Below are 15237 nucleotides of genomic sequence, written 5' to 3' on the forward strand. Positions count from 1 at the left end.
TTGTTATTGAAATAAAATATTTCCACAAATGAAGTAAAAAAAATATTACAAAAGAAAGGAAAACCAAGACACATAATATAATGATAGAGAAGAAGAGGAAGAAGATGAAGAAGATATAGAAGAAGAAGATGAAGAAGATATAGAAGAAGAAGATGAAGACGATATAGAAGAAGAAGAAGAAGATATAGAAGATGAAGAAGAAGAAGATATAGAAGAAGAAGAAGAAGAAGATATAGAAGAAGAAGAAGAAGAAGATATAGAAGAAGAAGAAGAAGAAGATATAGAAGAAGAAGAAGAAGATATAGAAGAAGAAGAAGAAGATATAGAAGAAGAAGAAGAAGAAGAAGAAGAAGATATAGAAGAAGAAGAAGATATAGAAGAAGAAGAAGATATAGAAGAAGAAGAAGATATAGAAGAAGAAGAAGATATAGAAGAAGAAGAAGATATAGAAGAAGAAGAAGAAGATATAGAAGAAGAAGATATAGAAGAAGAGGAAGAAAAAGAAGATATAGAAGAAGAAAAAGATAATTGAAGAAGATACAAGAAGTAGAAGATGAAGAAGATTCGAGTAGAAGAAGATATAAAAGAAGAAGAAAAAGAAGAAGATATAGAAGAAGAAGAAGATGAAGACGACGTAAATGAAGACTTCCAACAACCATTTTGGACACACCTTCTCATGCAAACACTTTTCATGAAGTTAATTTACTATTTTTGATACCTTTTTTATAACTACTACATCACCACATAATCACTTGATGTTTTCTTCATAAAAAAGGTGGTTTCATGCATCATTGACCTCCAATACAAGTTTTAAAAGCTATTTAAGGCCAACTCGAATATTTTACTTGAATACAGACTTGGATAGTGACGTCGGATATCCAAGGTCGAATCGGATATTCGATTAACTCGAATATCGAACTTCGAGTGAATTCGGATAGTTTACTATCCAAATTCGACCAAACTCGAATAGGATAATGAGGTATCCGATCAACACTTGACTAACAATTAAGATAAATTCAGATAAAGATGCTAGTAAATGTATTCAAAATATGTGATCCTTATCCTGCTAGTGGTTACAACATATAACAAAAAGTTATACAGATGCATACACAAACCTCACATGAACTTAGTAATACATCTGTAATGATAGTTTTTGAGAATTGCAGTCAAACAGTTCCTATCCATTAGGATTCACTCTTCGTTTAGTTTTACAAGTTTCCTCTTGCACCATTTAACTTGAAACCTTCTTATACACTGGAAGTGATATATTTGGTCTCCTCATTGCCCCCTCAGTGGATTTACATGGACAATTGTGTAAATAATTGTCTTTTTATTTATTTAAAGCCCGTTTCAGCTCATTTGCAAGAGCATATCAATATGAGAGCCACGTGGCACAATTATGAGTAGCACTCTGATCTTGCGGTGTGCTGGATTTGAACCTCAGCCTGTCAGCATGGAGTTTGCATGTCCTCCCTGCGTTTCCTCTGGACACTCAAATTTGCTCCCACATTCCAAAAACATACTGGTTAGACAATTGAGTCTCCTCAAAGCAAGTCTTACACCATGGTAGGAACATTACAGGTATAGCAGATGGTTAGATGATTGCTAGTCATGAAGGCCAGGAACCCACTAGGAGCGCTTTTCTGAGCGCTTTGTGATTTGAAAATCTCTTGCAAATGCAATGCTATGGGTGTGATCCCACTTGAGCGATGTGATTTTATACAAATCCCCCATAGCTTTGCATTATCAAGAGCTTATTTTAAATCCTTAGCGTTTAGAAAAGGCTGCTAGTGGATTTGAGCCTGAAAGCAGGTTTGAGAACCACCGCCATAGTAGTTTTATTTTCCTATAAATATCCTATGGCATCCCATAGATGGGTTGTGACTACCCCCTCAAGCTCATGGAGCCAAGTGTGTATAAATAAATACAGCCACCGTTGGACAGTCCATCCTGTGTAACTAGACAAACCAAAAGCTAATCGTGCCATATGATGTAATGGTATTTAGTCAGGAAAAGAAAATTACTTTGAGTTTTCCTGATTGTATTATGGCATTATACTTATGGGTCAATAACTGACCATACTGCTAGGGGTTGACTTAATTTATCTGATCCTATAGTGTTAATGGGCAGATAACAACCCATCATTGTGATATCATCATTTTGCCAGGAAATAAAAAAAAAATGGGGTATTTATGCCCACAAAGCAGATGTGTTGCTGTGGTTGCAAAGAAGCATAATTTTTATTATGCAGCATGTCCACAGAACGAATTGCTGACTGCAGACTGGCAACAGAAAGGTAATTTCAGTAACCTTTAAGCAAACCTATACTTAACCTATACTTAAAACAAATAGGATACTACTCACTACCTGCATCTAGAAGTTATAGGTCAAAAATGCGGAAAATAGTAATCTTTTGTATTTATGATCGGATTTTTGTGGCATTAGGCTTTAAAAATGGTGTTCAAATCTCTAAGTCCATATATCACTGCTCATGTGAAATATCAAGCCAAGAACCTCCATTTAGCACATCTTTTTGATGCTTCTGTTTCCTCTGCTGCCATCCAGAGTTTGCTCATGCATGGAAAACAAATGTTCCCTATACAAGCACCATCTTTCTAAGGTCATAGGCCATATATTGCAATAATGTGATGGAGAAACAACAGGGAAAATGAGGCCTGCACACAGCTTTTTATCTTCTAATGATCAACCAATGAACCGGGGCGTAACCCTTGCAGCTTGCCCCCTACATGCATACCAAACAGTAAAACACCCATCCCACCTTCTGTCTTAGTTTTTTTTACCTTTACATTTTGTTGCATGGCATGGAGACTCTGATCAGAAATTAAGTAAATTCACATGCCTCCATCAACAATAATAGCACTCACAGACTGTATTGCATACACTACTAGATTTGACACTGAAGTGTATTCTGGAATGCCCAGTCTGTGAGAGCTAACACACTCTTCAGCTCTGACCTTCAATAAATGTGTATTAAGACTGCATACACTATGGGGCTGAATGTATGCTGGTGTGCACATGTTAACACCGGTCTGATCACCAAGCATTAAGATACATCTGTCAAAATGTGTGAATTTATCCATGTATATGCGACCCTGACTGAGTAAAGGCATCAGAGATTTCATAGAGAATACAGAAATAGCAATGGGAAAGGGCTGCCTTTATCTTGTTTAATAATGTATTATAACATATATAAATTTTAGTGTAATTACCAGATTTATGGTGATGACCTCTTCATATGCCAATGAGGATTCTCCAGCAATCATGCCTGATCCTCGAAGGTTCTCCACACCAAGTCCTTCTTCTTTACCAATTATATCGGTTATTTTGTACCTGGAGGAGAAAACAGAAAGCAAAATATAACCCTGGCACATTAAATGAGGAATTAAAAAAAATAATCTACAGCTCACACACAATGCTGAGTTAGTATCCTGTCCTCTTATTGTAGGTTTTTTTGTTTATTTGTTTTTTTAATTTTATTAGTGTATATACATGACAAAGAAAAGTAAGTCTTACCAAAAGTCACATGTAACGTGCATTTACATAGAAAACATACCCCAATATTTTATATTTTAAACAGTAAGAACTTTGATCAATACAACTGAGTAGGTGCAGCCACGTAGATGATTATCTGGTGATATGCATTTGTATATATAGACATTAAAGATTATCCCCTGATGTATAGAAAATATTTGTAAATAGGAGGCAGGGTACTGGCCCGTCAAGGTATATTTCTGGTAACCCTCTTATTGTAGTTAAACTCAGTGTTGCACTGATAGTGTCATTCTTGCAATAAAGCCTGTCAGTGAAAAAAGAATACAGGAAGCTATTAGAAATATAGATTATGATCATTTTACTAGTTAATTTAAAAATGCGTGCAGCCATCGGCGCAACAGTCCTTATTTGGAGACCAACCACAGCATTCCTTGTGCCTCATTGGTCTCTCTCACAGGTTTTATGTGTTTTTCTTACAAAATGGTTTGTAAATGAAAACATAAGATGTTTGGAAAATATGTCTGAATTTCTGCAATGGGCATTGTGATCACAAGTGAGCCAGTGCAATGGTACAGCCAACTCCCCCAGTTACTCTAAATTCTCTAGCAGTGTAGCACTCCTAATTTAGAAGGTGAAATAAATACCTTAGCAAAGTAGTATATTCTGTACAAAATGAAGAGCTCTGCTTTGAGATTGTAGTACCACCTCCTCTACAGAAATCTTCAACACTGTCTCCATTTTATTAGAAGTGCAGGATCACTGGCATCCATTGGTTGCAAGATGTAAACCTCTTGTCTAGTACATATTTAGCGATACCCTTTTAGGAAGAAGTAGGAGTTGTCCTCCCACACACTTCCTAATTCTGTCCATTCTTGATGCACAAGCCCCAGATCAGGAGTGTGCACAGTGGCATGCATACTGGTATGCAGGTTCTACTCAAATGTTGTGAGCCTTCCCTTGTCTGGCTGCCATGTACCAGATCTCTGCATGGACTGCACTTCCTGAAATGCACAGCTCCAAAGCCAAAATGATTTCCATTGCATTAAGAATCAGAAGCCCCATGTGAAAACCTATGGATTAATAACATAAGCACTGCTTTTTATTTAAAGAAATTCTGCTTGGAATTTATTGCTTACCCACAACACATTATATTAAACTAAATAGCTTGTAAGTCCACTTTAACATAGTTTGGATCCGGAGTCAAAACAATGTTGTCTGCAAAGATAAGGAAAGGTTCTTTTATGGAAAAAGCCTGTAAATTGCTAACCCTTTTGGCTGAAGTAATTGCAGTTAAAAATAGAGCTTTGAGAGTTAGCTTTGAGATATCCAATTTTTCCAATGGTTCAAATGGGACCTGCATGAGCATGTGCAAAACTAAGGGAAGATCCCATTGTGGTGCTACTTTCGTCTTTATCTGTCTCGACCGTTCTATTGCCTTAAAGAGACTCTGTAACAACATTTTCAGCCTTATTTCTTCTATCCTATAAGTTTCTATACATGCTCTAATGTGGTCTGTCTTACAGCAGACTTTCCTAGTTGCACAGTGGCTGTATTATCTCTGTTATATGATCTAATCTTCTTTCCTTTGACGGCTTTGTCGGGTTCAGGCACTCAGGCAGTGATATGCTGCTCTGCTTGTGATAGGATAGAAGCTATACACACCCTCTCCACTCCCCCTGCAGGCTCTGTGTGAGTCACAGACTAAGTTCCTCTCAGCCTATCACAAGCTGTTTAGAAGCCATGTCTTGCTTGTAAACACTGCCTAAAACTGGCAATTACAAGCCAGGATTGCAGCAGGGAGTGGCAGAAACAGCACAGAGGGGCCCAGGAGAACATAATGAATAGAATGGTATTGAATGGAATTGACCCCCTGACCTCTCCCACAGTGGAGTAAATTATTCTGGTTGGCTGGAAACACAAGGATACTGAAGGCAGGTGGGCTGGGTGGGGGCTTTTAATCTACATTGCGAATTGTGTTTCCCCAGGAGGAGGAGTCTGGGGTCTCTCCTTTCCAAACGGTACACTTGAATGGTTAGAGAAATTATATTATAATTATATACAGTGCTTTGAAAAAAAATCATAGATGCAAAGAAACAATTAATATTATAAAGAGCAGTCCCAGTGCTTTAACTATACAAGACTGTAATGCTGCCTAACCAACATTGTCAGTTTGAGCCAGATGCAAAAACAACCCACATACATTGCCTGATCCGGCCGGCGCGAGTCCCCCGGTCTCCGCTGTCTTCTTCTCCGTGCTCAGCTCAAGCTTCACTGAACTTCCTGGCGGGGGAAGTTTAAACAGTAGAGGGCGCTCTACTGTTTAAACTTCCTGCCGGGACAGGAAGTGAAGCCAGCCGGAACCCAGAGCCCAGAGGAGAAGAAGACAGTGGAGACCAGGGGACTCGCGCCGGCGAAGAAGGTAAAGTATTTCCGCTAGCGTCGGTCGTCGGGCATTCGAACGCCGCTATCGACGCACTGCTGACCCGCCGGCGACCGAGCAAAATCTTCCACATGGACGGCTCGATGGGAATGATTGATTTCGGACAGAAATTGATCGTTCTGTCAGCGCTTGGGCAACGATTTCACAGCAGATTCGATCACAGTGATAGAATCTGCTGTATATCGGCGGGAAAATCGTTAGGTGTATGGGCCCCTTAAAGAGAACCTGTACTGAGTAAAAATATTTAAAATAAACACATGAGGTAACTTCAAATGAACATTACATAGTTACCTTGCCATCAGTTCCTTTCAGAAGCTCACCATTTTCTTCTGACAATAATCCCTTCCAGTTCTGACAATATTTTGTCAGATCTGAAATATATCAGTTGCTGTCAGTAAAATATCAGTTGCTGTCAGTTATAGCTGAGAGGAAATGTCCATGTTTCCCAATGGCTCAAATGGGCGATGTTACAGTGTAACTGTATGCTGACCAGAAAGCTGTTATGGGTAATGGCTATATTAAAAATGGAAGACGGAAAATTCCCTTGATCACAGTGAACAAATAGGACGCGGGACAGGAGAAAGACACTGAGGAGTAGACTACGTGGAAGGTAAGTATGACTTGTGTATGCTTATTTTGACTTTTAATTTTCAGTTCAGGTTTTCTTTAAGGAGAAAAAGTAAACCAAATAAAGGCAGTCATTGAAATTAGTACTGAACAATGTTTTTTGCACTAAGCTTCAGACCTCATTATCTGGTCAACTATGTGCTGGTTCATCAAAGGAAGAGATGTTATTATAAGAAATGTTATATAAAAAACAAATTAGTACATGTAAGTACAAAGATACAGTAATAGATTTACCTGGATTCGCCTTCATCCTCTATGTGTTCACAGTGCACTGAGTTCAAGGCACTAACCTTCTTGTAATCTTGAGGTGTTAAATACAAGTATTTATACCCCTAAAACAAACGTATATTTTAGTGATATGTTTAACTCCTGCAATCCTATATCTGCATATATGGAAATGATAAGCTTTAAAAAGCAACACTGAAAAATTATAAGTTTATTTTAGTGCAGCGACAATGGGACAGATCCAAAGAAAATGGTTCCACAGCATGAACGTTTGCACAAAGCTGCAGGAACCACCCTGCATTCATGCATGGATGCTGCAGTACCAACTATCAGGAAGAGGTTGGATGAGTACATCTCTTATACCAGCAGGCAGTCCTCATTGCTTACATGCATTAAGCAGATCAGATCATGCTACACAACATAAAGTAAACTTTATACTACATTAGCGACAACAATTCCTGCAGCATCCTGTAAGAACTGACAACACTGTACTTGGTGTTATGAATGGAAAATTAAAGAGTGGCACAAAAGAGTCAGGAAATATGCACAGGGGGTGGTTCCAAATGCTTTGTGTAACTGCCACACTACTGACAGAAGCCTGCAGCAGCTGTAATAAATGAAAGTCAGCATGCAACTAAGTATTGTCACACAACCTCTATTATGAAAAAAAATCAGATTCAATATTTTCTTTTTCTCCGTTCGTAATGCCATAGCATAACTACTACTCTGACTCATGACTGTAGTGCATGCTGGGACATTTCTGCAAAGTCAAAGCAGTTTCTCTGAAGATGGTAAAAAATGTGTTAAAAGTTGTACAATTACCGTATATTCCGGCGTATAAGACGACTGGGCTTATAAGGCCTCTTGCACACTGCAAGTGATTCCGATTCAGATTCCGCTTTTTAATCAGTTTTTACATCTGATTCAGATTCCGATTTGCAGTTTGCTCCCTGCACACTGCAAATCGGAATCTGAATCGGATGTAAAAACTGATTAAAATGCGGAATCTGAATTGGAATCACCGAGGCCTAAGACGACCGTCCAACTTTTCCAGTTAAAATATAGAGTTTGGGATATACTCGCCGTATAAGACTACCCCACTTCCAACGCACACCAAATTAAAATAAAAAAACATCATATACTGGTGCTATGTATGAACAGATACTGGTGCCGTACTGTATGTGGTACCCAGTACATAACAGTATATAGGCGATTTACTGGTTGGATTGGTCAACTCTTCCTTTCCCTAAGCTCTCCCTGTCTCCCGGTTTATCAGAGCGGTATGGAAGAATAGATCACGCTGTGCCCATAAAACATACCTCTTTCACCCGTCTGGCCCACCCTTGTATCCTATTTACTTCCTTCTCCGCCTCTCAGATCTCACACATGTGCGCCTGTGCTGCTTCACTACAGTCCTCAACAGTGAGATCTGAGAGGCGGTAACAGGATAGGGCGTATCACCCGGCATCAATGACACCTGGCGTATAAGACGACCCCTGACTTTTCAAAAGATTTTCAAGGGTTAAAAAGTAGTCTTATACGCAGGAATATACAGTATTTACTTGCAGCTAACCATTTAATAAAATTGTTTAAATTACACATAATGCAGTTATTAGAAAGAGCTTCAATTTGATGTCCCATTGACCTGAAACTGAGCCAAAGTATCACTGTAGCTGCTGGGTAAGAAAACTGGAAGTTGGTAAACTAACTATAGTTATTCAGTTTAAAGTCCCTTTCACACAACAGAATTTGTGAGCAATTTCCATTTTTGCAAATTCATGTTCTACGCATATCTAAAGCAAGTTGTAGTGCACATTTTTGTATCCAAATTTTATGCAAAAAAAAAAACCGCTTACCAGTATGTTTTTTTTCTGCACTAGACATGTGAATCGCATACAATGCAAGTCTATAGAAATTAGGCATTCCAAATGTAAAAATTCTAATGCGAATATGAGGATAATTACATACAATTTCACATAAATTGACTGCTTTGGTATGCATGGAAAAATAAGAATGCATGAAAACGCAAGCGAAAAATCACAAAACACAACATGAAAAAACATGGCCAGAAATGTCAGGGATAATTGTGAAGGCAGCCTAACTGGCTCAATTCATATCAGCAGGAATTTGCTTGGAAAGTCAAAACTGAAGATCCTATCTTATAGATATTACACAAATAAATTATTATGTGCTGCTTTTAATTTCCAGCTGTATAGTTTGTTGGAAAATAAAAGTTGTATTTACCCTAGCTGCGAAGAAAGGTTCAATATTACACTATCTGTGCACTTTTATTGGGAGATGATCTGTGTTGCTTTAGGCTATACACATTTAGGCATGATTTTAAGTGCACACTAATTAACATTTTTCACAAACGTACTTTATAAGGATCATCCGAATCTTCCCATGCAACGTGAAACATGTGGCGTATTTCTTCGGCTAAGCCAATTCTTGCCCCACTGTTTGCGGCAACATATATGCGTGGAATTCCTTGTGACCTGGAAAGCTCGGAAGCTCTTAAGTACAGCAAATCCTCCTGGGGTCCAAAAGATCCAATTCTGTACGTGATGTCATTTCCTATCACTATTATGTCTCTGCCTTCTGGATATTCTGGGGTTTTAAGGGTCATTTGCCAAGCCACCATTCCAATCTGTTTAAAAACAATATACACTGCATAAATATAGCACATAATGACAAAAGACATAAGCATGCATGCAATCCAATTATTAGGGAGTGGTTATGACCAATCATTTACAGCTTTAAGGGAACATTAGCACAATGGTTCTATTTTATGGGCAGTGAAAGCTTTCAGGTAGTCTCCAATGCTGATAATTCTTTGAAATTACCATTTCCTCTTTTTTTTTGAGTGAGATGTCCTTATGTGCTCTATAACTAAATAGGCAACCAGTTATGTGTTTGGCCTTTCCTGGTTATTAAGTATGGTACTACTTTACTGTATACCGCTGGGTCCAAGAGTCCCCTTGATCAGCCATAAGGGAGAGCGGTTGGGCAATTTTCCCTGGATGTAATCTGACCAGTATCTTACCTTGGCACAATTGTCAAAAATGTACTCGGTACAAATTGCTTACAGATAAGGGTTGGGTTGTTATGGTAGCCATAAATTACTAAATTTTCGGCATCGATATCCAGCTGATTAGATCATAATGATCGAAGCCAACAGACATTGATGCCTAAACATGGCTACCCAATTGATACTTTTGATCGATTTCTGTTTGAAATCAGTTGAAAGTATCAACTAGGCATGCTGGTAAATTTCATTGCAAGGGCTCGATTGGGCGTATGGCAGTAATTGTGTTCGAACCCCCAGCTGGTTCTCCCTTCCAAGTGTATATGTTTCCCACCAGCCCATTCTGAGCGTTAGAGGCCAACCTCCTGGGATGTGTTTTTTGCAGCATGACAAGCGGTGGAACTAGGATGATTTCAATCTGCTGTGTGTGGGTAGGCAATAGGTGCCTCTCTGATCAGATTTGATCAGAGAGGGATCTTTCAGATGGTTGATCTGGTGGCAGTTAGACAGATACATGGCACCCTTAAACTATAAGCACAATAGAATGCCTCAAATGTGTATCAGATATATATTGCCCTATGTTAATTAGTCCATTTAGTCATTTTTTATCGTTTCTATTATAATATTGTAGATAGAGGCAGCACCTCTAATTGTGCTATATGTAGGTTTATTTTTATTTTTTTTTTTTTTCTTAAATAAATTCATTGTTTAAAAGAAAGGGTTTTGTGCAAGTGAAGCATGTAAGTATGGCTCATCAATATGTCTATAAAGTAAACCTGAAGTAAGGATTTCTGTAGAGATAACATGAATGTTAACGAGAGAATGTCTGGCAATAGCTTCCATATTTTTGGCAGTCAAGTGGTTATAGTCCATCCTCCATCACAAAGAAGGTACTTTCATAAATCAAAACCCTTATTGCACTCATCTACAAGGGTCATGTGACCTTCACCCTCCAAGAGCACTGTCCAGCTTTTCCCCTCACCAGCCCTGGATGCAGGCTTCCACACACAAATGTTGCATTGTTGCCTACCAATTTTAAAATTAAATCCTGTTTTTTTTTTTGGTTTGTTTTTTTATGTATTTTATTTTAATCATCATCATTCATTTAACTACTTCCAAGCTGAAGGCTCTCCCCCATAACATTCTGCTTTTTATTTTATATTAATGTCTTTTTTACTGTGTCAGCCGGGCTGAAAATCTCATAGGCAAAGTACATAAACAGTCATTCCTGCAGGGCCTCGTACAAAGTAAAACAACGTGTAAAAAAAAAAAAAAAAAAAAAAAAAAAAGACATTCATGTTAAAAACAAACACCAGAGAATTACAGATGTTACCTCATTTCCCCCTGGCAGTCGATTCATGTGCACTAACTGGCCTTGGTCATCCAGTACAAGTTCTGTGTAAATAAGGACATCTGATGGCAATGGACAGGTTGAAATGTAAGCATTTGTGTCCATTGAATCCCACAACTTTATAAGGGCCTAGATAAAAAAAATATTAATTGCTTTACATTGAGAACGCATAATTATTTTTAGTAACTTTATTTAAAATACCGTATTTTTTGGCATATAAGATGCTCTGGGCTATAAGACACACCTAGGTTTAGAAAGTGAAGACCAGGGGAAAAAAATAAACTCAATCTGGTGCGTCCATTGTCCAGGAGTGTCTTGTAGATGTTTTCCCCTAATTACTGTACCCTGTTGTACCTCCTGTGTCCCCATGTGTGTCCTCCTGTCCGTTCCGCTCCCCCTTGTATCCCCCTTTGTGTGTCCTTCTGTCTGTTCAGCTCCTCCTTGTGTCCCCTCTGCCTGTCTTTCTGTCACCCATGTGCGTCCATTAGGCTCCCCCTTCTGCCCCCCGCCCGCTGCTGTATTAGCTACAAGCAGCAGCAACATGGCTCACCTGATCCATCGATGATCACAAACCTCTCCTCTCCCGCACTGCTCCCCTAGTGCCGGCATCTGCTGATGACGTGATCAGCAGAAGACGGCACTAGGGGAGCAGTGCAGGAGAGGAGCGGTCTGCGATTGGCGCTGGGACCGATGGATCAGGTGAGCCATGCTGTTGCTGCTTGTAACTGATCCCCGTCAACAGAGGGGACACAAGGGGAAGCATAGGAGAACACATGGGGACAATGTAGGGAGTCCCTGACATCGTGGCGGGTCATCAATTCAGCAGGCGTATCAGCAGGCGTTTGTAAGTTGGGGACACCCTGTATTTAGCATACGACGCAGGGAGTTTTTCTCCTCCTTTTTGGGGAGAAAAAGTGTGTCTCATATGCCGAAAAACACTGTCTTTACTTTACAAAAAAGTCAACATTTTTTTTAATTAAGAACACAAGAAATAATAAAATACTTGTTTCTCTTGTGCAAATTAACTTCAAACAAAATCTGACACAGATAAACATAAAACATCTGACATTTATTCTCAATGTTAAAAAGAACAAAGTCTTACCTGACGGAACATTTCTGGAATATCATATACATAAGTTGTTCCTAGAGACTGTGCTTGGAACCTCTTCGATTGCAACAGATCTTTTGTCACATAAGGAGTATTGATGAGCATTCCATGAAGTGGACCTTGTTTGTCTCCATATGCTTGGAACATGATCTATTAAAAAAAAATGCAATCATCTGATCTGAAATATTTAAATATTGCCATATGTCTATATTATGTAGTGTAAGTACTGTAGTCTAGGGCCAATTTTAGGGGGAGCCAATTAACTTATTCGTATGTTTTTGGAATGTGGGAGGAAACCGGAGTGCCCGGAAGAAACCCACGCAGACACGGAGAGAACATACAAACTCTTTGCAGATAGTGCCCTGGCTGGGATTCGAACCAGGGACCCAGCACTGCAAGGCGAGAGAGCTAACCACTACGCCACCGTGCTGCCCACATGGAATTCTAATAAAATTGATTCATGTTTGTGGCAGTAATATGACAAAATGTGGAAAACTTCAAGGGGGCCGAATACTTTTGCAACCCACTGTATACAGTCACAATCAGATATGTATATCTGACTTTAAAAATACGGGGACTGCTTTATTGAAGCAGCACAAAACTATTTTTTGATTGGTTTATTTCATTTGTGTGGACTAAGCACAGTTATTACTGTATATATAAATTATTTATGTTGACTATTATTTGAGAAATAGAACATTTTATCATATTTTCTATTTTAATTACAGTTTAAATGCCATAGGAGTACATATTTTCACGACTCAGACTCCAGGTACCAAAAAATTGCTCCGACTCCGACTCCACAGCCCTGATAATATTTGCAGGAGTGCAGAGTATCTTCAGGACAAAGCTGTTGTGTTCCATGGAGAGGGGAGAAGGAATGGAGGGTGGAATGCAAGGGAAGAAAGAAGAAGGAAAAGAAAAAAAAAAAAAAAAAAAAAAGATTGATTAACGATCTGCTGAGGCAGATCACAAAACAATATCATGGGGCAACTGCATGCATGTGAAACTCTTGGCTAAGACAGTGCAAAACAATCGTCGTCTTAGACAAATTTTCTCTAGAGTGTATATGAATAGTGATGTTGCGAACCTCCGATTTTCTGTTCGCGAACCTCCGCGGAAAGTTCGGTTCGCGAAAAAGTTTGCGAACCGCAATAGACTTCAATGGGGATGCGAACTTAAAAATTTACAAAAATTTCTACTGGCTAAAAAATGATAGAAAACATGTTTCATGGATTCTAATACCTGGAGCACCCTGGAGCACCCTCCACCCTCCTCCCTTCTACCTATTCCCTCCTCCCTCCTATCGGAAGGAGGAGGGTCTCATCTTCCAGGGAATTACAGTATTTCAAAAGCCAGCTTACATACCGTGGCTGGGGGGATTGAACCCAGGTCTCAATTTGCCAGGTCTGAGTCTGCCAGGAGAAAAGTGTGATATAAATGTTATTTGTCTTGTCTTGTCTAATTTTTCTCTTGAATTGAGTTTGGAGCTTGGACTAGTTTTGGCTAGTAGTGTTGGTGGTATAATGGATATGTTAGTTACCTACCATGCACTGAGACCAGGGTTCAATTCCGAGCCACGGTATGTAAGCTGGCTTTTGAAATAATGTAATTCCCTGGCAGATGAGACCCTCCTACTGGAGGGAATAGGTAGAAGGGTAGAAGGGTGGAGGGAGGGGGGGGGGGGAGGGCAGGAGGGAAGCAGCTGTCCCTTAACTAATTAGTGTAGGCAGACAAGTGAGTCAAATGGTATAAGGACCTTGCTTGGAGGAGGGAGGGGGGGTGGGCCTCCAGCAGTGAGAGCAGTGTGTTTGGCAATAATGTGCCTGCTGACTGTGATGTAGAGGGTCAAAGTTTTGCTCAATAGAGCATTATGGGGCAAATCAAACTTCCGCAAAAGTTCGCATGCTGCAGGCGAACCCGAACTACCAGCGTTCGCCTGGAACCGTTCGCCGGCGAACAGTTCACTACATCTCTATATATGAAGCTTAATTTGATACTTATCAGTTTTCTTTTGACTTTCTATACCATAAATACTGTAATGGCAGATGTTGGTCTTTTGTGGTAGTTTGCCAGAATTTTAGCTGATATTTTCAGTTTGTTCCATTTTAGGAACCTGTGTTTATACTTTTCAGTAGACTATGGGCCATGTCTTATTAACTTTTCTCCTGAGTTTTCTCCAAGGAGATTGTTTTTCACTTCATCTAAGAATAATTTTTCAGTAATTCGCAATTGAAAAAGTACAGTACTAAAAATTAGGTAAAAATTTTATAAATAAACTCATTATGAATAAGTAGGAAATGTAAAAGTATTTATTGATGAGGTTTGAAAACATCTACCGTATTTTACACCGTATAAGATGCACTTTTTCTCCCCCCAAAATGAGAAGAAAAAGTCCCTGCATCCTATACGGCAAAGGCAGGGAATCTCCGACTTCCAGAATGCCCACCGATACGAACCGCCAACCCGCCGCCATCAGGGATTCCCTGCCTTGTCTCCTGCTGTGCCTGGCTTCATCCCCGCATGCCTCTCCTCCCCTCTCCTCACTCCCCCATGTATCTCTGCCCCCCCCCCCCCTGTGAGCAGCGGTAGCGAGCGACTTACCTCCTCCATCATGCCTGCGGCAATTGAAGACATCTGGTTTCTGCAAGCGGCTTCCTCTAGTGCCGGCTTCGTATGATGCGTCATACGAAGCCGGCACTAGAAACTGGATGTTTTCAATTGCCGCAAGCATGATGGAGGAGGTAAGCCGCTCGCTGCCGCTGCTCACACGGGGGGGGGGGGGCAGAGATACATGGGGGAGTAAAGAGAGGGGAGGAGAGGCATGCGGGGACAAAGCCAGGCACGAAGCCAGGCACAGCGGGCGCACATTATGGAGACATGGGGAGACCGGGGGAGGCTTGGGGGACATGTTGGAGGCATAGGGAGGCCAGAGAAGCCATGGGGAC

At 39.9% G+C, this 15237-nt stretch overlaps 1 protein-coding gene across 4 annotated transcripts in view; it reads right to left on the reverse strand.

Moving 5' to 3' along the window:
• ACACA (acetyl-CoA carboxylase alpha) overlaps positions 1-15237 on the reverse strand; it is a 421319-nt gene that overhangs the window by 160365 nt on the left and 245717 nt on the right. For all 4 annotated transcript variants that reach the window (XM_068269366.1, XM_068269368.1, XM_068269365.1 and 1 more), the window contains exons 39-43: positions 12284-12439; positions 11164-11310; positions 9183-9452; positions 6815-6912; positions 3231-3351 (exon numbers count right to left, since the gene is read on the reverse strand). In XM_068269366.1, the coding sequence (XP_068125467.1) occupies positions 3231-3351; positions 6815-6912; positions 9183-9452; positions 11164-11310; positions 12284-12439 (792 nt within the window). The remainder of the gene's footprint in view (positions 1-3230; positions 3352-6814; positions 6913-9182; positions 9453-11163; positions 11311-12283; positions 12440-15237) is intronic.

Source organism: Hyperolius riggenbachi, chromosome 2 (assembly GCF_040937935.1).
Source record: "Hyperolius riggenbachi isolate aHypRig1 chromosome 2, aHypRig1.pri, whole genome shotgun sequence".
NCBI lineage: Eukaryota > Metazoa > Chordata > Amphibia > Anura > Hyperoliidae > Hyperolius > Hyperolius riggenbachi.